The following is a 22,407-nucleotide window of genomic DNA, read 5'->3' as shown; positions in this document are numbered from 1 at the left end:
CCTATGTTGGCTACAAAACTAGTTTGAACCTCAACTTAATTTGACCTTTTATCGATTTAGCCACGTTATTTGAGAAAACACTCGCAGGTTAACGGCAAACAAGAGAACACGTCGCTAACGGTTAGATGACTACTTCAACGTTAGCTTAACACGCTATTCGCGTCTCCGAGTGTAGTTTGCTAACCTTTGATATTTTCAAAACCAGGGTCAAAACATCGTCGTTGAGATAGGAAACGGTCCCGCCTCGTGTGTAGTTTAAAAAAGTTTGCCTCGTTTGATTGTCATTAGCAGTAGCACACTGTGAAGCTGGTTTGTTTGTATGAGTATTTGACGACACAGGAGCGCTAGCCAATCGGCGTATTAGTCTGTTTTTTTGTGCATTCTGGGTAATGTAGTTTCTAGTTTTCTTCGTTTATTTCCTGCCTAAAGTTGGTATTACTTGTCATGCGCTCCATGACCCATCTACCCTATACTGCTATACCTTTAGATTCGTTAGAGTCCTAACTTCAGGTATGGAAAATACATATGTGCAAATTTCATGTTTTTTAATTGTGTTTTTATACAGCCTAACTCTAACGTCAAACGTTATTGTTTCCCTCATGGTGGAATTTTTTTTTGTCCAAATCATACAGTATAACACTGCAAGCCGATCATACAGCCCAAAGGCATCCATCTGCAGAGATGGAGAATGTTTCCCGCTTGTGTGCGCCCAAAACGCGCTGCCACCGGCTACCGCCTCCCTTCTTCTTCCTTTACCCCTGCTGAAGTCCCTGAGCCTCACACTTCCCAGGGCAGCATGCAAATCAGTTTCCCTGTTCTTATCACTCTTCATTTTCTTTCTCCGAAAAGTCAATCTGCTCCTGTATTCTTATCAGTTACGTCGATTTTTTTCCGTTGTTTTTGTTATTGTGCTGTATATGGAGGCGCAGTCTCTGGGTATGTTCAACAATAAACAGTCTCTGCACACAGCAAAATTCATTGTGAATTGGAATAATAACATTCTTCAGGTAGGTCAATTTATTTATTTTGCTTGGCTGTCATATAGGAGTCAAACTCTCTTTTTAGCCTATAGGCCTGTATATTTATTTTCAGCGCAATGTACACAGCAATTGTCGGGGTTGTTTTAAAAGAATCATTTTGTTGACACTGAAGTCTTGACAATATGCTGTCTTAATTTATAGTTTTATTGATTCGATTGGTATTGTCATAGCCTAATTGACACGATACTTTTGTTCCTTCTTACATTTTTCAGGACATAATCAGTACAACATAATCACAAATGTGAAAGATTTATAATTATCATCATAGTTCTTCAGCCGCATCGCAATAACTGAACTGACTTGCCTTAATTGTGCCGTACGTCACTTTATTTCAATTAAAATGTTTTAATGACACAAAATAACACCGTTGACAAATTAAAGGTAATCGTTCACATGGGGTTAAAGAGAATTGAATAAACATGTATAATTAATTTCTTTACATTTGGGAGTCTATGCTAGCTGACTCGTGCAGTGTGTGTGGTTTTGTATTTAGTGTAAGTTGCCATGGGGGCCGTAACTCAGGAGTGGAGACAATTCGACATAGGCCTATCTGCCTTTGTGCTGCAAAGTTGCGCAATTTATTGGGAACAGAAATTAGCGTGCAGAAAAATAATAGCCTACAACGAAAAAAAAATCGAAGTCCAGATATGTAGCCTATATCTATATACTTTTTATTTTACTTTGCTTAGACTGCAAAATAAGACATAAAAAACACACATTCGCTATTCTGTTATCCAAATATGACTGAAAATGTTTGTTGTTGTTTACAAAATGTTGGCTTTTGTGCTGGCAAAATAAAATAGGGCATCTCTCGTTTATTTTTTATTTTTTAAGTTTTGAACGCTTGCAAGATAACAGTGATATAGGCTAATGTTCAATTCAATGCAAAATACATAGGCCTATAATTTGGCCGCCGGAAAAAAAAGGCCTACTAAATGGTTGCTTTGGTAACTGACGGGGAGGATGTAGTGATGCTGAGCCTTCTCTCACTGATGAGTTGGCTGGTCTGGGCACGCCCAGGCCCCCAGACACCCTAAATTGGTTCCATCACACCCGTGTGTGTGCGCGCGCGTGTACGTGTGTGCGCGCCCGCGCGTGTATGCATGCGTGCGTAATGTAATAGGAAGTATATGTATAGCCACAGTATATAATTTGTGTGTGCTTCACAGAGTGATCTGCCCTTCGCCAAACTACCCAACCTCCAAAATGTCCCAGGCCAACGAAGAAGGAGGCAACTTTGAACATTTGTGGAGCTCCCTGTGAGTGTTAACACAAACGGCTCTACCATTTTAATTTTGATTTAGTATGGTCACCATAAATTCGAATAATGTAAATTGTAAAATGAGAATTTGCAATTACCCAAATGATTCAACATAGGCCTATTGTGATATAGTACACTGATTGAGCTTATGAGGTCATCACTCTATCATGGGCGGTAACGTTTTTGAGGATATTTAAATGTTCACCACAAATTCTGCAACAATACACCTTTTTGGGGTGGGGGATCTTCTGAAGAACAATGCAACACAAAGAATTTTTGCAGATAAATACACATTTTGTTAATGAGATCAATACAGAAGAGGCTGTCTTCACAGAATTGCTTTTGATGGAGACTTTTAGTGAGGTATTATTTTGCCATTTACAACATGGACAGTACATTTAACAATATTTTTGCTGTTTTATGTTGTTTTACAATTGGTTCCTTTCAGTGGCGTTGAACTGCTCTGCATTGCAGTGCTGCTCACAGCAAATCATTGTTAATGTTTATGGTCAAATGATTATCCAATATCCACCATCTCTCAACTTATAGGTCTCCTTTTTTTATTTTGTATTTATTTATTGATTTTTTACAAAATTATTGTTTTTTTCTCTGTAAAAATCATATTTATCGTCTTGGTCAAAGATTTAAAGAACATTATTCTCCTTATTATATGTCAAAATATAGGTTATTATCACTGCCTATAATTTCATCAACCGTTTTATATTGTATCTACAGGGAGCCTGACAGTACCTATTATGAGCTCCCCCCAGGCAGCCAAGGTGGTGAGCGTCCAGTACCTTCCACAAGTACTTCGGGGAACCACAGCAGTACTGCTGAGGTTTCCATGGATGTCTACCACATGAGGGACATGAACGACAATGTGATGGTAGGAACATATTGGAGAATTGCACTCATCTTTTTTTTTTTATTGTGAGCACACATCCACCCCAATTCGTACCTATACGCACACCATCACCACCACTCCACACCATTTTTTTTTTAAAGGTATCCATTTACTTTTCCCTCCAGTCTTCCCTCCAAGATGCTTTCCCTCTCTTGCGCTGCCTTTTCCCTCCTCTCTGTGTCCCCATTGAGATTCCTTAGGGACTGAGGAGTGGTTTCGTCTTGCATGTGTTGGGGCAGAGCTAATTAAAGACCCAGCAAGGAGACCCTTTCCCAATCACTGCAGAGACATGAAGTGCTGATTCACAGAAGTGTGACTGTGATGGTGTAGGATCGCTCAAGGATATGACAGAAGAGAGACTGCCTGCAGTTCTCTCTGTCACCTCTGGGAGCACCACGTTTGTTTGGTTATTTATTGAGTAAACAAACTAAAAAGCGGTTCTAATCAGCCTTTTCATGAAGGAGCTACAATTGAATAGTTTGGAGTTCTTTTTACTCAATTAGAGGTTAACAATTTGATTCCAACACACACAATTCATGCTGATGATTTATATATGCAAAGAACGATGTTTATTCTCTATTTCTACGAAACACTAAGCTTGACTAAAGGCAAACAGAGGTAATTATTGAGGGGAAGTGAGATAAGGAAAATAGCTATATATGGTAATGAGTGGGTGTAATGTGATGTGATTGATAAGAAATGCGACAGGTCAACTGTTCAAAGCTTATTGAAATCTCCAATGTTGGTATGCACCAAGTCTATGTCCATGGCAAAGTTGCACTTACTCTTGTTCAAAGTTCAAACTTGAAGCCTGGGAAGTGATTCAAAGAAGCTTGTTGGCACCAGGTGGGAAAAATTAATAACTTCCTAGCTGGGTCATTATCAAAACACAGTCATTATACTTCATAGGTTAAACTTTTAGCTTTGTCTTGTTAGCCAAAAAAAGTGATACTGTAAATAAGTAATACTGATAGATATAGATAGCACAGACATTGTTAATAAATGTTTCCTTTTGTAATTATTTTTATTTGGCTTTGGTATTAAATTGAAGCCTAATGTTTATGTTTACAATTGTTAAGAAAGATAATTTTACATTCACTGAAAAACTTGTTTTAACAACACATGGGGCTAAGTGCGATACAAAAATAATTGTAAATAAATAAAAACTGCAAATACATATTCATGAACTAAGATGTTAAGTGTGTCGAGTTTAATATATCTCAGTTCAAGTATTCTGGTAGTTTTTGAAGACATTAAGTAGAAGAACTGCAGGGACTGCCTCATCTATGACGACAAGACAATGGGCCCAGGTAAAAGGAAATACTGTACATTCTGGACAGAAAGTAACAGCCCAAAGGTAGGCTTCACATCTTCAAATGGAAATTGTACAAGCAAAGATCGTACAATAAATCTTACCTTTCTACTAAAACTGCTTCCTTTCAGCCCACTTTGAGGTCTCTGCATGTCAACCACCGTTTAAGATGTTGTTCCACACTGTGTCTGTCGATTGAACCATGTTGAAATTTCACGCCTAGGACGTCGTCCTCTTCCAACATGATGCGTACCCGTACTGTTTGTTTGTCAGAAACTTCGGACTTTACGCATATTAATGAGAAAACGCGACGTCATTTGAAATCAACCTTCTCGAATGTCAGCAGGAGGCCTTGTCACATCAGGGCGGTCCATGTAGAGTCTAGACCACGGCGGTTCATGCAGATGTGGGGGTGTTACTTAGGATTTTTGGCACCTGCCTTGGCTTCAGGCCACTCCAAATCCACAGTTGAGCAGATAGCAGCGTCTCCCAAGGGTTGTTGAGCCAGTTTGTGAACAAAAGAAAACACCCGATTGTGTGTTCTGGTTAGATGAAAAGAGTCTTCCAGACTCCAGGGTGTTGGTGTGACCATGTTGGGAGGGGAATGCGTAGACTGTCTTTTGAGTTTCCCTCAGGTGGAGGATCTCATATTGAGTTGACATCCATCATGGCATTATTGTTACAATAGATTGCCCTGGTTGTCAATTTCAATGCAGAACAAATGTTAGTTCTTGCTTTCCATATGTAGTATACATGTATTGGTTGTCTGATCTTTTAGTAGGCAAGTCTGGGCCTGCCTGGCCAGTTAATGAATACTCATGACAGATTGAAATGGGGTGGAGCTAATGTTTGTTGTTGTATGGCGAGTTGTGCACACCCATTCGGGTGAGAGATACAGGCAATGTTATGCATTCTCCATCATGATCTTGGCCATAAAGTGTGCATTTAGAAATTTTTGGTCTGACTAAATTGGCGTTCACTTAATTCTGACATTTATGTAAATTCTTATGGGAGTGCCATCAAATTTTTTTCTGGAGATGCTGTGTGTGGTAAGTGGAAAAAACAATTTTGCTTCTCTTCATAGTGGACATACTCATATATATGTTTTAGTGTTGCTCTGCTGAGAGTCACTTTTCTCAACAAATGGATTAAGTAAATAAAAGATTGCCGAAGAGAAGGTTTTTGTAACTGCGTTGTATTTGCCTGTTTATATAAATATGTATTCATTTCAATACAATGGAGTGGCGTGGTGGATACATGGTTAGCACATCCGCCTCACAGTTCTGAGGTTGGGGGTTCCAATTGGGGCTCCTGTTTGCTCTATTTTCACCCACAGTCCAAAAACATGCATATTAGGTTAACTCAGTGTTTCCCAACCCTGGTCCTCGGGGAACACTATCCAGCCTCTTTTTCGTATCTCCCTTCTCCATCACAAGTGAGGATCGTTATCAGGCTTCTCCAGAGCTTGCTGATGAGCTGATCATTAAAATCACCTGTGTTGGAATAGGAAGACATGGAAAACAGGCTGGATTAGTGTTCTCCAAGGACCATGGTTGGGAAACGCTGAGTTAACTCAAGACTCTAAATTGTCCAAAGTTGTGAATGTGAGTGTGAATGGTGGTTTGTTGATATGCCCTGTGATTAGCTGGCAACCAGTCCAGGGTGTGCCCCGCCTCTTTCCCAAAGTCAGCTAGGACAGGCCCCAGCTCACCCGTGACCCTTGTGAGGATAAGCAGTACACATATTTTCACCATGTGAGTCCAATATGCAAAACAATTGCCAGTCTTCTTTCTCATGGCCATGCTTGATCTTTATGATCCATATATATGACAGTATCGTTAACTAAGTTTCTTTGACTTCTCCATGTTAATTAGTCTACTTCACTGAATCCCTTCTAGGGTGCTGTAACTTTCTAGTGATCATCAGGCGCTCCATAAAAAATTGTTTTGATGAAAATTATTTTTATTAAAATTACAAATATAGATATTTTTAACTTTCTGTTCAATTATGCAGTCCCAGATTAAGTAACTTTATGAGTAAATTGAGATAAGATCATTATGATTCATATTTTTGGGGGCATTTAAAGTGTCTGATTCTACAATGCAACATGGGTACATTGATTCAGTAAAGGCTGGGAAACACTGAGATAAAGTATGTGTGAAACCTATCACTGTAATTAATTCTGATATTTACGTAATATTACCAACAGGGGGCAGAAAACTTCACTCCTGTGTGCCCTTGCATACTCTGATTCCATTTTTTTTAATATCAGTTAGTAGGCATGGATGGTTTCCATAAAATTCCACTCTTGTCACTTCTTTTGTTATGTCATATGTCATTGGTGATTTTTATTTGAGTCACCAATAGCAGTTAGCAGGAAATTAGCAAGGGGTGGTTCTCTTGATCCTCGCTCTATCGTGTTTCACTCACCTTGACAGGCAAGTGTTGCTGTGGATGGCCTATCTACATTTCTAAATGTTTTCAGTCTTTTGAAGCTCATCTCTGAGTGGCCACAAGTAAAACGAATGCCCTAAGGGGACATCACATGTTGTTAGAGCATGAACACGAACACGCACGCGCATTTGCTCACACAATGGCGTCAGAGGTTGTGGCTCTGTTTCAACTTGTTGCAGATCGAGTGCTGTTACCAAGACCAAGCACACCTGTGAGCACATGCGCTCGTGTGATTTGTGTGCACGGTTGCATGTTTGTGTTTTCACACATACAACTTACTTCATTGTCTTCGACCACAAATGTGGATTTGAAAGGCAGTAAACAAGCAGATGTTAGTGAGGCCAATTGTTTTTATCACACCATTTTGCATACGAATTTTCATTTGTCATTATGGTAAAACTTAAGAATTCTTGCAAAGTTAGTTAAGGACAGTAGGAGTTATGGAGTTCTACAACACAACATTTATATTTAGATGAAATCTTGTCTTGTATTTATGTATTTATCTTTTTAAAGGCAAACTTTTAGATTGTTTGTGAGTGAGTGTATGTTTCACAGCTTGTCCTTAAGTTTGAGTCAATGTATAGATTTGCATATCCACGTGTACATACACCCTCACATATACAGTTTGCATTAAGTCTGGAACATTGACCCGTCTCTTTGCTTTCATCTGATAAACCACAGCAAGGGGAACATAATGGACTTTACATACGCATTTCCCTGTCTCCATATAGTTTAAAACAAACAAACACTGACATTATCTCTGTTTTTCAGTCTGTAAAAATCTGATTTGGATTTTGACCAAAGTGCCAGGATATTATAAACTAATACAAATTCCCCCACTTGCAATATCTAATACTGTATTGTATATAAGTGGATGTAGATTAATTTCATAAATTATACCTGTTTTATTGTAATTTACATTTTTTTAAATCAGATATATCATACATGGTTTTATTTGACTTGTACTCCGTATAGAATTAGGTTAAATGAAGCTTTTACAAATGTCAAAGTGTGCTCATTCATGACTATATAGTATGTGTGTCAAAATATCAAAATTCTTTCTCTCTCTCTCTTACTCGCTCACACGCACATGCCCAGACAGTTTTTACTTCGTTCAGGCCTTCACAAAGTGTTTTGTAGCATGTGTGTACTTGTGTCCCAGCATTGCAGTCTATGTCCAGGCATGCCATAATTAGAATGCTGGCTGTACCATTTTTTTCCCGGCTCCCATCCCTGTTTCCCTCTCTCCTGTCCCATGTCACTGTCTGCTTCTCTCTCTCACTCCAAACACACTAGTCCTTACCTTTGTCCTGCCTCTCCGTGTGTGTGTGTGTGTGTGTGTGTGTGTTTGCGAAGGAGAGAGAAAAAGAGAGAGACAGAGGTTGGGTGGTGTGTCCACTGATGCGCACCTCATTTGAACTCTGTGTAGTGCAATTGTCCTCCACTCAGTTTGCTCTATTTCGACGTCTCTGACTGAAGTTCTCACACATGTGACTAAAACTTTAGAGGATGTACTACGTGAAAAAGAAGGTAAATATTCGTGTGTTGTTTCCTGAGTTGACAGCAGTTTGCATGTGAAAGTATGTGTTTATTATTTAAGCACGCATGTTTTTATAGACACATTCAAAATGCATGTTAGGGATTTTTTAAATTGAAACTAAATGGCAGCAGTTGGTTATTGCTTCTCTTGCTGATGCTCAAGCAACTTAGTGTCACTTTGACTTTTTATTTTTTATTATTAAATGAGCACAAGGTGGACTGATACACTTTTTTCTGAAAACTGACTTAAGATGGATAAATAAATGTAATGAGTTGTATGAGTGTGTAGTGCTTAAAAAGGGGCCCTAATGGCGTTTGTTGACTTTGACAAGCGTGTCACCACACAATCGCCTCAGAGCAACGACTCTTCCTTCTCAAATGCAGCAAAGAGGACAAGAGGGGGTGGCAGGTAATTAGTGCAGATTACGCTGGTGTTTTACAAATTAACCCACATAGCCCCAAGGTGACCACTGTGTGGATCATGCCGCAACCACAACTGACACACATGGTTTGGTTTCATTGCCTATATCTGAATCAAAGGCGGTTTTATTGGCTAAATAAAACACCCAAGAAATTTGTCTTTGGTGGTTGGAGCCTCTCTAGTGCAGAGAGAGAGAGAGAGAGAGAGAGAGAGAGAGAGAGAGAGAGAGAGAGAGAGAGAGACATTGTGTAAAGCGCTATGTGAGAAATATACAAAGGTATCAAGTTGCCAAGCGCCCAAATCAAAAGTACACAAACCGCGAAGCGTTGACAGTTCGTTTGAATTGTAATTTCTATGCCTCATGAGGCAAAACAAGAAGTCCAGTTGCCTTGAGTCAACTTTTGTGGATTGACCTGGACGACTGAGAATCCCCACAGCCATATCGCACGCATGTAACCCGACCTCCATGCGTGACTCCAAGCTCCCTCTCCAGCATCTCTACCTGTGTCCTGCCTCTGTCTCTCTCCTCCCTCTTCACCTCCCTCATTCTCTCCTCTGCTCTTCTCTAGTCCCAGTACAACATGCTCAGCAGCAGCATGGAGAGTCTGGGGAGCAGAGCCAGGCCCGCCAGCCCCTACAGCTCCGAGAACGCCTCTTCGGCCATGCCCACCCCCTCGCCCTACTCTCAGCCCAACTCCACCTTCGAGGGCATGTCTCCTGCTCCGGCCATCCCCTCCAACACCGACTACCCGGGACCGCACGCCTTCCAGGTGTCCTTCCAACAGTCAAGCACTGCCAAGTCGGCCACATGGACAGTAAGTACATGCGCTTTCAATAAGCCTCGTTGCGTTCTTCATTCATTCTTCTTTTTTCTTCTGCTTTGCCACTATACGTTCACATGCATGCACGCTCAGACACCCGTACACAGTTACAAACACTCAAGCCACCACATGTGCAGGCCTGTCTTGTGCAAGGGAAAGTAACGGACCATGCAGTGATTCATCTTGTCCTCTATTCTCTTCTTTTACACATCAAATGTAAAGTGGCAAATTGCTTCCTGGGACTTTATATAGCAAGAAACATGCCCGGGGGAGCTACATAATTGTGACAGCATTTGGTCTAACATATTTGTAAAGTATTTGTTTTTCCTAATGTCAAAATATAAAAAAATAAATATGTATACGTAGTTTAAAAAAAAAAGTAAAATGCAAGCTTTGGTTTATAATTTATGCCTTAATGCAGGGGTGTCATCATAGTTAAAGTTTTCTAGAGAGTCTTTATGACTATGTGAATAACATAAATGTACAATTACCTTATCATATTATTTAGTATGCTCAATTTCTTCCCCTGCATTTCATTCTTACAGACGGAAAATAGTGGCAATCAAATATAAATGCTATTGTCCAATTTATTGTATGTTAAGAAGGGATTTGGGGGAGGGGGGTGTTAATATCTTTTAAAGTTAAATGCAATTTTGTTAGAGATTTTCCGCCCATGTGTAAGGAACAAATCAATTTTGTAAGAAAAATGAAGTAGACACCCTTTATTTCTTCCAATAGGCCCCCCCCAAAAAAATTATGTGGTGGGCGGGATCTGGCCCCCGGGCCTTGAGTTTGTCCACCAAAAACTGTAATAGCAGTAATTTTAAAAAGCAAAGAATGAATTGGTAAATAATAAACACACAATACTTTACACATATTAACTTATATTAATTATAACATTAGTTACCTAGCTATTTGTCCTCCCAAAACTGGGGGGCCCCGTTGGTGATGGTGTAAATAGATTTATAACCCCCACTCACACACACACAGGCCTCCGCTCCCATGAAGTCTGTGGAAAGGTGTCACCAGTGCCTGCCATACATTAGACCTTCTTAACAAGAGAAACGGGATACAAACTGCACTTCCATCACTCCGCGTGTGTTTAAATGCACCCATGAGTGTGTTTGCTGGAGGCAACCATGCATGGTGGGCTTCTTCACGCAGCTCTCAGTGATGTAAGAGGATCCCTCTGCCGACCTAAGAGTGTGACCTTTAACCTGCTGCTTTCATTCTGCTGTCTCTTTCCTCCTTCGGCCTTAACCCACTTTAACCTGTCAGCTAAGCGCCATGAGTTTCTTTGTAGCCAGTGCTTTAAAAAAAACAAAAAACATTTCCTCTAAACTTCATTGCCTGAGGCAAGTGTCACATTTGTGCATTTTGGTTGTGAAAATATTGCAACATCATGAAAAAAATAGTTACAACCTGTAATCTCCCCTTCGATTTAGCTTATCGTCCTGTCATACTATTTTTTTCCCATTCTTTTTGGTCTTCCAGTGATCTTGATAATCGGGGGAAAACATCTAAACACTCTTATTCTTAAACAAAGTAAAATAAAACCATCTAAACTTTTTCTTCTTTTTCACTCATGTGCAACAACATGATCTCAATCTGCCAACTTTGGTTTGCAAATATAGTGTAATGTGCAAATTATTTGGTTATTAAATCAGTTTGAGGTTTCAGCTAGGATGTGTGAGCGCTGACATTTTGAAACCACTTAAGAATCTTTTATTAAGTGAGCAGTGATCATGAGTGAATATAATGATGTTAAGGCAGTGAAATAAGTAGGCCCGAATGAATAGTAAGCGAAGAAGCCTTTTTTAACTTTTATTCTTGTTATTACCTTACCTTACGACCTTATTTTATCCTCAAATGTATGGGCTGTTATCAAGTTTTATTTACCCCAAATAAGCTGCTCAGGTGGGTGTGAAATTGAGACTGTGCTTGCTTTTTTTTTCCGAAAGGGAAGGTCAACCCAAAAATGTGTTTTACAATCATATGTTGTAATTGACCCTACTGGCGTAAACACAGCATTCTGATTTAAAATTGCGTTTGTGGAATATAAACTGAGCAGGGGTGGACACCTTTTTTTTGTTTTTTTGTTCCCCATCCCATGGAGGTGGACATTTTGTCTCTTGAAAATAAACTCAACGCTCAGGAAACAACCAATCACGGCTTACTAGTTTTCTGAGTTTGGTCATGTGACGTCTGCAAGCTGAGCCACGATTGGTCATTACCAGTAAGCCTTGAGCAACTGTGATGTCATTTTCAGTCAACAGCATGTGGCAAAATGGCTGCCGCCTGAGATGGATAGAAACGGGTGGATTATGCTGCTTATGTCATATTCCACAAATGCGATTTTAATCAGAATACAATGTTTAGACGAGTGGGGCTGCATAGAACATATTATTGTAAAGAACATTTTCGGGTTGACTTGTAATTTGTAGCCTCCCCTCCTCTACTATATTAATGATACCAGGCCAGAAAACCTGCCTCCTTCTTTGGCCCTTGCTATATGACTCCATAATCAATTTACAGGTATCCAAGCACCACCATGCCTGGAATGTGCTATAACACGTCCCAAGTTTCTCACCATAAGCAATGATTTTAAAGTAGGTGTCTTTGTGCACAGTGAGTATGTGTTTGTGTGGGTGGGCAGGGGTTTGGTGTGATGTGTTGAGGGGTATATGCTCCAGCATGTATTTCAAGGCGGTCTGTCAGAAGTTGCATTTCCCGACTATTAGCTTCTCTCCGTTAGGATGCAAGTCCCAACACGCCCCTGCAATGCATCTCCTTTTTTTCACCGAGCATCATCTGCAATGCGAACAGCACTGCTGATGCTCTCATGAACATCTTGAAAAATATAACTTTTTTATTATTTGTCTGTTCATCAACAACGGAGCATACACAAAACGCACATCATCTAGTCAAGAATGTTCTATATTTTTTTCAGACCAATATCAGTACGAGTACTCAGCTTTTGAGTAGTCACCGATACCGGCTAACAGATACCACTAGTACTTTTGATTTTTTTTTTTCAAACTAAACAAAAAAATATATATCCCAATGTAGCATTTTTCCTTAAAATTGCCTGAAATTAATGGCAATTTTCTATACCTCTAATTTCCGGTTCCTGATCATAAATCAGCCACAAGAGGGCGGCAGATACTGCGAGTACTTGAAATAAGGCCTGTTATCGCAGATACCGATACCTGTTAATGGTACTTGCCCATCCCTACAACTAAGTACTGTCAGGCGATTAAAAAAAAATCTATCTAATTAATTATAAGATTTGCAACTAATTGATCTAAATAATTGATTTTAATCTCACAACTACTAAAGGTCCCCAAATAAAAAAATTGAATTCTAGGACATTACAGAAAATTCTTTTTTCCACTTAATAAATAAATTTGCCATTCAAAGCTCCAAGTAAGCTTGCCTCACTCTCCCTGCGTCGCACTCGCGTCCATGTCTGTTCTCACCCTGCTTTTCACTCGTGATACAGGTAGGAAGTGACGTGTCACTGCAGCCTAGGGGTCACTCAATGGGCCAAATTTCAAATGCTTGCTCATTTTCAAAACACGTTAATTTGCTGCTTAATTAATCAATCAATTTATTTAACATGTTCAACTGACAACCCTATTTTTTCTTTATCTGAAAATTGCCAATTTTAACCTTTTGGCCTCAAAACAATTTAATTGTTAAAATAACTTTAAATTATTGCTAAAATATGTGTTTGTATGAGGAAATGTATTGGCGTCCAAAATCAACATGGCAATAGAAATTTTGTGGAATTAGGTGATTTGTCACCGGGCAAGCTGTTTCTTGTGTGTATGGATGGCGATCAAGCAATTATCACCTTCTTTACAGAAGCCTGTCAGAACCTGCCTCCAGTGGACCGCAGTGTGGTGACATACACACAACACAGTAAAGATGGTCGGCTTGCATCTTTTGTGTCAACCGGAAGTGCCTTTTATTAATGCAGCTTTTCCCTTTAAACATTGATGCAGGCCATTTCATGTGAAGTTTGTGTATGTGAACAGCAGTCAGAATGGTGGACAAGTCGAGACATCTCCAAGGACATCTGAATCCTGGAAGATTGAGAGAGAGAGAAAAAAAAGAACATTTTTATGCACTTGAAGATGCTCCATCACAAAGTGTATTCATGGCCTCATTGGTCTGTTAATATATTCAAGATACATTTGGATATAATTTTAACTCTTCACAATTCAAGCAGGAAAGCAAAATGATAATCTTCTCGTTGTGACCACATACAAATATTATTTTTGTATGGTGCATGGTATAATAATAATCTAGTCACCAATCAATTTTCTATAGTGCTTGTCCTCATTATGGAGCCTATCCGAGCTAAAAGTAAAACGTGTCCGGACAGGCTGGGTGGCTGTTACGTAGCGCACAAGCATTTTGATTGCCCTAGTGCTGATGACCGTGTGTGGGCGTGCGTCTAAGTGCGTAGGTGTCTGTGTTGTGAAAAAACTGACAATGTGGTGTGTGCATTTCTAAGGGCTTAGTAAAGGCGTCACAACAAGCACAATGATAATTTGCCAAGAAAGAAATCATTCTCTCCCATCTCATCCCATCCCATCGCATGTTCTTTCCTCCCCTAGTACTCCCCGCTGCTGAAGAAGCTCTATTGTCAGATTGCCAAGACGTGTCCCATCCAGATCAAGCTGTCCTCTTCCCCTCCCCATGGAAGCATCATCCGAGCAATGCCTGTCTACAAGAAGGCCGAGCATGTGACAGAAGTGGTCAAGCGTTGCCCCAACCACGAGCTGGGCCGAGAGTTTAACGACGGTACGGTCATCCGATCTGATTAACTGTACTAAGGCTACCTTTCCCAAAGTGTATGTGAACTGATTCCAGTATCAGACTCGATATGGAATTCAGATACAACAAACTGAATTCATTCATCAATTTAATGATTTCAATTTGGATTGGCTGGTTATTCAGGCCAAGCAGCTCCAGCCAGCCATCTCACCCGAGTGGAGGGGAACAACCTCTGCCAGTACATGGATGATACCATAACGGGCCGCCAGAGTGTCTTTGTTCCCTATGAGACTCCGCAGGTGTGTGCTTCTTCAACAAGCATGTATTCATTCCCACATAATTCATCATGAATAAAGTGCCCCGAAGAGGTTATTTGAGGATGCTATGGTATTCAAGGGCTTTGTACTATATTTTATCTGTACATTTTACTATGTAAAACACCTTCCTTCATCTTTCTATATGTTGGGGCTCGATTTCAAGCCTCAGGATGAGCCACACTTGGGTCAATTGGAGTTCTAGGATTCCACACAAAGTAGCTCAAACCAATAGCGCCTTCCCTGAAATTGAAGCGTTTTAACACACTGCCCTCTAACGGTGGATTTACCACAATTGGTGTTAAATTGGAATTTCCATCCATTCATTTTCTTAACCGCTTACTAGGGTCATGGGGGAGCTGGAGCCTATCCCAGCTGGCTTCGGGCAGTAGGCGGGGCACACCCTGAACTGGTTGCCAGCCAATCCAGGGCACACACAGACGAACAACCATTCACACTCTAATCACACCTAGGGACTATTTAGAGTGTTCTGTTCAATTGACTATGTGAAATAAATTGTGGATGTAACACTTTTTCCAACAATATAAAAAGTTGTACAGGACAGTTTGATTTGTTGTCATGTTGCAGGTTGGGACAGAGTTTACCACCATCTTGTACAACTTCATGTGCAACAGCAGCTGTGTGGGCGGCATGAATAGGAGACCCATCCTTATCATTATTACTTTGGAATCAAGAGAGTGAGTGATCCTTTCATTAATGTCAGCAGCATTGCAAGCATGGATTTCATTTATTTTATGTCATTTAAACTCTTGTATTATACATTTCTGTGTGTGGGGTATCCACTGTAATGTATCTCGAAAATGTTGATATGATACTGTAGTACTAATAGACTACAACTATTCTTCCGTCAACCTGGAAGTGGACAAGTGTTAGGTCGAAGGTCATTTGAAGGCCGGATATGTGCGTGTCCTGGTCGAGATCGCAAAGCAGATGAGGACCACTTCAGGGAACAGCAAGCCCTGAATGATACTGTGGCAAAGAATGGCAATGCCAATAAGCGCAGTAAGTTATTGTTATTATCATCGTATTGTCTTTGTTGGTTGTTGAACTGACAAGACTGTAGAATGTGTTAAAAATATTCTCTGCATCTGTCGTCTACAGATTTCAAACAGAGCCCACCAAATATTTCCAGCCCAAATGTTAACATTAGGAAGCGGCGGCATGGGGATGAGGAGATTTACTATATTCCTGTAAGTGCCTTTTTTTTTTAAATCGCAATCAATCATCCCTAGGAAAATTTTACTTTTTACAGTGATGAAGTTGAAAACAAATAAGAGAATGTGAGTTAAAATATGGTTTGAAATAAGGTCACATCTGAATGTAAAAAATAATGAAACAGCAGTTCTAAAACTAAAATTAAATACAGTACAAAAACTGTTTTACGTAGCCTACTGTAAGTACTTACTTACTATAATTCACAATTTGGGATTTTCAGGCAACATAATTTCACTTTGGTGTGAATGGCTGTATGTATCTGTATCTATCTGTACTGTATGTGCATTGTGAGTGACTGGTGATAAGTCTGCCTTTTACCCAAATTCACACATGGCTCCAGCTTTCAACAAATCATCAGCAACATCAAACCATAATGTAGAACTTTTTGATTGTTTTTTGACCGGTTTAATAGTTCGCTTACTGTTGCGCTCAAATCTTTTAAATCAAAATTGATTTCAAGTCAGTTTTTCTTGCACCGTCACTTTACCCAGAATGCTTAGCTATCACTTACTCTCTTCGAGGGCAAACAATCAATTGAAATACACTGAGAGAGCATTGTTTTTGGTTAGCGTTTCGTTTAAATGGTCGGAAAATATTACAAATGTAGCAAAAAAGTAGGTTACTACGACTCATTGGAACCAGACGTTCTGAGCCGCTATCTCCGAAAGCCGGAGTTGGTTGGAGGGCAAGATCCCTATGTATGGACTTTCACCAACGACCTGTTCAAAGGAAGCCACTACGTTCCCCCAAGTGAGCTACCACAACATTTTAAATTATTTAATTTTAAAGGAGAGCACCTACACTTGGGAGGACTCTGATGCTATCAAGAGCCCGGAGTCATACAATTACTTTGGGTGAAGGATATCGGCTGTGTTCAACACGGCAATGTTTGTCTCATGGCACGAAATGTGTGTTCTATTTATCTTTTGGTTGACACGGGTTACTGGTGTAAAGCCTCATTCATTAACTTGTTTGTGTCTGAATAAACTGGTCTTGCTGTATGTCGAAGCCTTTCAAGCTATCTTAGCTTGCTAACTGCAAACAGGCCAATTAAAAAATAAATAAATAAATCACGATTTTTTACAACCCAAAGTTGGCAAGTAAACTTTGATAAAGTGTTATGATTTGTAATTTGAAATTTGTAATTATAAATAAATGTTTAGTATTCCAAAATTTGGTACATGTTTTGTGTGTCTGATTGCTGAAAATAACATGTCCCGCATTGTTTTTTTTTTTGTAAACTTTCCCCTCAGGTTTAAAATCACAATTTCCTATCTCTGTTTGCCCGATTAGAGCAACCGAAAGCAGTGCAGAAGTTTACCATTGCATTTGTCGCGAATTTAGAAACTTTCACATACTTTCTTCGTCTTACTAACTCATTTCTCATTCAATCGCGTTAGCGGCCTGTCCTCCAGCATGGGCGGCATACAAACGTGACGTGATATTAGAAGGGTCTATAGCAGGGGTGCCCAAGTTCGATCCTCAAGAGCCCCTATCCAGCCTGTTTACCATGTTTCTCTCCACTAATTTATGATCAGGATCGTTATCAGGCTTGTGCAAAGCTTGCTGATTAGCTGATCATTAGATTCAGCTGCACTGCAGGTGGGAAACATCGAAACCAGGCTGGATAGGGTCTCTCGAGGACCGGACTTGGGCACCACTGATCTATAGGCTACAGCAGAGAGCGGCAGAACAATGAAATGCTCTCCCACTAGATGGCAGAAGATACAATTAACCTGTGATTTCCTTCCACCAGCTGCCATTCGAAAAAATAGAAAAATATATTTGTGCTCAACTAAACAGAGCCAGACTTCACACTGCCCAAGTCAATTTTTGAGTGAATTCAAACAAGATCATCATTCTTTCCGTACATGTAATTTTTGTGACATTTTTTCTTTAGTGGTATGCCCTAAGATTTTTCTAAGGTAAAATATGCGCCTTGGCTAAAAAAAAGGTTGGAGAAACACTGTCAGACGAAGGGTTGATGTTTTTGCACAGTGGTGTTTGTGTAAATATTTCACCACAAAGCCATTAGAAAAATGACTGATGGCGAATACTAATTTCCTGACAAATATGACACTTGATGTATGTGCGCAGGTTCGTGGCCGGGACAACTTTGAGTTGCTGATGAAGATTAAAGACAGTTTGGAGCTGGTGGAGCTTGTCCCTCAGCCACTTGTGGACTCCTACAGGCAACAAACACAACAGCAGCTGCTACAAAGACCGTAAGTTACTACTGTGAAGCACATGTGCTGTACACAACATAGTTCACAAACTAGTGTGTGTACTACTCAATTCAAAAGCAAGACAGACATTGCTCTTATCCAACGTGATTTTTCTTTTTCCAGGAACCACATAGCTACACCCTCCTCTCCATTGTCGAATATGAACAAGCTTCATTCACATGGAGGCCTCAGTAAATCCCAGACAGCCAACCACCTGGGGGGGCAACAGCCCCAGCACCACATCACTAGCCACACCCCGATGGCACATATGGGTGAGTATGATGCCCCTGCATTCTCACAGTTTGGCACCCACAGATTCACGGCTCAGATTTCTTTCTTTCTTTCTTTCTTTCTTTCTTTCTTTCTTTCTTTCTTTCTTTCTTTCTTTCTTTCTTTCTTTCTTTCTTTCTTTCTTTCTTTCTTTCTTTCTTTCTTTCTTTCTTTCGGCGGACTGTTTTTTTCTCGCCATTTGCCAACCATTTTTTTTATAGAAAACGTACATTGAATATTCATCAGTGTTTTTGAAGGATTTCTCTTTCTTTTTTTTTAAATATTTTTTATCAATTGTTATTATATTTATATTTGTCTTTAAATTTATCAAGGGGCCACTCAGAGTGTGGTCGTGGCCGCCAGTTGCCCATCCGTGCACTATATGGACAAAAGTGTTGGTTAAAGTCTCCAGTGGTCTGGGAAGATGAAGATTTTGGAGTGCGTCTGTGGGGATTTTTGTCCGTGTCATCTCAAATGAGTGTGATGATGACCTCAAACTAATCAAAAAATTGGGTTATGTAACTTTTTTGAAACAAAAAGTTTTTTTTCCCAGCTTTTAAACACAAAAAAATGTTTAGCATGTTTCTAAAACCAAGATTTGGGCTTTCCCCATGCAAGCTTTTTTCACATGTTTGTAAAGATAAATAATCAAGATTCTGGGAATTAACTAAGTGGTCTGGCCCAGTATATAATTAAGATGCACACCTCAGTAATTTTGTTTATTTATTGTGCAATGATACTTTACCGTTCACCATTCCGTGTATGTAATTTGACTTCTCTTACAGGCCACAACATGCTCAACAGCCACCACATGCAGACTAACGGTGACATGAACGGTGGCCACAGCAGCCAGACTTTAGTGTCTGCTTCACATTGCAGCCCACCCCCTCCGTATAACCCTGACCCCAACCTCGTCAGGTACCTCACCCTCCAATGACACTTCTTCTCAGTTTCCCTGTGTAAGACAATTTGATTGGTTTCACAAATTAATCTGTGCCACTCCGGTGTCTTCCAAGCAGCCACTTTTGCTCATCAGTGTTTGTGCAGAGGTGATAAAATTTATTATTTGGACAATAGTTTTAGATCCTGCAAATGCATTTTAGCACATTGTGACTACCGATGTCATTAATCCGGCACTGGAGAGTTGAGGGGGGAACAGTGTGTATATGTCTATACACTAAAAACTTTGTTGTTCTTAGCCATCCAAAAGACATTTACAAAGGAACTGTCAAGCCTTTCTTGAAATAGTTTGAATCAGATAAATTGGTCATAATGGAAGCCTTTCTTACCTGTGCAGCCAAGCTGCAAATTTTGTGTCATGCAGTTAATGAAATGCAGTTGTTTAGTCATTTTGTGTACTGGCATACATTTACTTGGGGCTTGGAATCCACAAGAGAACATTTCATTTTTTATGTTGTAAATTCTATTTTATTTGACACTTTTGTTCATTTTTCTCTGAATTTGTGTATGAGTGCACTCATTTTTACTACTGTAGACTTTTTATCTTTTGTAACTCTTCATGCAGAGCATTTTTCTATCACTGTATGTTGCCCATACTTTTATATTTTATGTATTTATAATAAAGAATCTTCACCAAAGCAAGAATGGCCTAATGAATTATTCATATTTAAGTGTGTTTTTCATTTTCGCTTCAGACTTGTTTTATCTTGCTCAGTATTAAACAATTTAAACAGTGCTGCTTTTTTTTTTTTTTGTATCTCCATACAGCTTTCTAACCAGCCTGGGCTGCCAAAACTTTATTGAATACTTCGCCTCTCAAGGCCTCCAAACTATCTACCATCTCCAGACACTCTCCGTGGAGGTAACAATTCTGTAACGCCCATTTATTTCCTTGTTGCATTCAGAAATTGTTTGTTATGAGTATAGTGATAATTGTCCCCCACCAGCCAAAAGAAAAAGACATGGGGGAACTGCAGGAAAACATAATAATGGAATGACCCCACAAATCGCACTATAGGATTATGAAACATTTTTATTTCTACATTTAGCAAAATGTATGGAGAAAAAAATTAATCACTTAACCAAAGCACTATCTGCAGAATCTGGCTGTACACATATTACACTTTCATCTATCTTCTACTTCTTTTATCACATTGCTGCTACTATCTACCTGCTCTTCCTCCAGGAATTAGGCGCACTGAAGATCCCAGAGCAGACTCGCCTTGCTATCTGGCGAGGACTCCAGGACATGAAACAAAGCGCTTCGCTCCAGCTGCCTGCATCTTCACACCACCACGACTACCACGGCCAACAGCTTCTACGCTCCAGCAGCAACATGGCCGCCTCCGCCATGGCCGCCATCGGGGCCGCCAGCGGGGAGTTGCAACGTCAACGCGTAATGGAGGCCGTGCACTTTCGCGTCCGCCATACCATTACCATACCCAACAGGTCAGGTGTTGTTGGGACAACGGGGATGGCGGCAGGGTCGGACGAGTGGGCTGACTTTGGTTTCGACATGCCCGACTGCAAGGTGGCACGTAGCAAGCACCCAATAAAGGAGGAGTTCATGGAAAGAGATGTTCACTGAGCTCACAATCAGTCCCTGCGGTATTTTGCCAATGTTATCAACAGCATCCTATTCCAAGACTGTGACTACAGAATCAGTGAATATGCGATTTTAGGTATTGCTGTATGTTGAATTATTAAATAGGCATTGTTAATGGTGTGTATTTGTGAAAAAATAAGCAGAATCTCCATGCAGTGGCAAAAGTTGGGCATTGCAACCATTTATTCAGCAATTTATTTTCATACTGTGAAAACATTCTTGACCCTTACTGAAAAACATTGCATACTAATTGAGAACATCTTTCAACAGTATTATATCTGAACATCAGATATGAAATCTCAGTTGTGTGTAGTTCGTCGTGAATTGCATAGTTGTTTATTATGACACCAGACAAAAGAGTAGCATTTCCGTCCTTCTTATGCAAAACCTTGCTGGGCAAGGTCCTTTTATGTTCGTGCTTGATGAGTGTCTTCTGAGCATATTTGTGGCACTTGTTTGTGAATATTTAACTTCAACATTCCAGTTTTGTTTCATGACATCATGCACAAATGATTATGGTGCACTTGAAAATAATATAAATATTAATCTTGTTTTGTAACACTAATGTGTAGCATTTTGTTGTTTGTACATAGGCTACTTTTGTCTCACCAACTGGTTAAAGGAGGAGCACTTTAATGCTTTTAAAGTTAAACTTTCAATTTTGTGTTAAATGTGCGTGTGATCAGTATTATTATGTATATAGTAACTGTTTTGATATTCTTGTTTCTATCAGTGTAAAGATAATTCAGTGGTGTACACATCTATTGTCGTTCATCATTGTTTAATGATTAAGTTCAATGTTTTTCTTGTTAAACGTAGATGTTGAAACACTGTAATTGTCTCTGTGTAATATTTTTCACCCCTAGAGCAACTTGTTTTGTTTTGAGTGACATTAAAACTTGTTGTGGATAAAATAATCTTAACAATGCCGTTATATTGTACTCATTTAGTTTAAATTGTCAGTGAGTCTCCATTTGCGGTATCTTTCCAGTCAGTGTAGTGTTAATGTTTACACTGGGCAAAATGTTACAGTGGCTTAAACTGAGTGGCGTGAATAGCACCGTTGATGTGATCACATGATGCCCCCTTATTTATTTCTATATTTATTTATTTAGAAAGGGGGTGTGGGTGGATTTTGAAAATTAATGGTTGCATTTAATCATTTTGACATGTTTGTTACCAAACATTTATTTAGGTACAATTTTTATATCACTTTTATGTGCAATACTTTTTAATTGAATTTAGGCACACTTTTTGAG

The 22,407-nt window shown here is 39.6% G+C and overlaps 1 protein-coding gene across 3 annotated transcripts; it reads left to right on the top strand.

The window, feature by feature from the left end:
• Positions 1 to 310: 310 nt before the first annotated feature.
• On the top strand, positions 311 to 21,979 carry tp73 (tumor protein p73). 3 transcript variants are annotated; one of them, XM_077585652.1, is made up of 14 exons: positions 311 to 1,007; positions 2,210 to 2,299; positions 3,037 to 3,187; positions 9,501 to 9,746; positions 14,378 to 14,564; positions 14,721 to 14,836; positions 15,440 to 15,549; positions 15,732 to 15,874; positions 15,974 to 16,062; positions 18,185 to 18,312; positions 18,436 to 18,584; positions 19,368 to 19,500; positions 20,311 to 20,404; positions 20,729 to 21,979. In XM_077585652.1, the coding sequence occupies exons 2-14, from the start codon at positions 2,247 to 2,249 to the stop codon at positions 21,128 to 21,130; spliced, it is 2,001 nt and encodes a 666-aa protein (XP_077441778.1). In that variant the 5' UTR covers positions 311 to 1,007; positions 2,210 to 2,246; the 3' UTR covers positions 21,131 to 21,979. The 3 variants fall into 3 exon arrangements, with proteins under 3 accessions (XP_077441778.1, XP_077441796.1, XP_077441786.1); XM_077585670.1 differs by lacking the exon at positions 20,729 to 21,979 and having other exon boundaries at positions 19,368 to 19,541; positions 20,311 to 20,398; XM_077585660.1 differs by lacking the exons at positions 311 to 1,007; positions 2,210 to 2,299; positions 3,037 to 3,187 and adding an exon at positions 8,362 to 8,501.
• The last annotated feature ends 428 nt before the right edge of the window (positions 21,980 to 22,407 follow it).

Source organism: Vanacampus margaritifer, chromosome 1 (assembly GCF_051991255.1).
Source record: "Vanacampus margaritifer isolate UIUO_Vmar chromosome 1, RoL_Vmar_1.0, whole genome shotgun sequence".
Classification (NCBI taxonomy): Eukaryota; Metazoa; Chordata; class Actinopteri; order Syngnathiformes; family Syngnathidae; genus Vanacampus; species Vanacampus margaritifer.
This window is presented reverse-complemented; position numbering and strand designations above follow the sequence as displayed.

Bases quoted from the DNA above. Each gene is read 5' to 3' on its own strand.
- tp73 (XM_077585652.1), top strand. From the start codon at position 2,247: ATGTCCCAGGCCAACGAAGAAGGAGGCAACTTTGAACATTTGTGGAGC. The intron at 15,550-15,731 runs GTGAGTGATCCT...TCAACCTGGAAG, and splicing joins ATTACTTTGGAATCAAGAGA to TGGACAAGTGTTAGGTCGAA. The intron at 19,501-20,310 runs GTACCTCACCCT...ATCTCCATACAG, and splicing joins CCTGACCCCAACCTCGTCAG to CTTTCTAACCAGCCTGGGCT.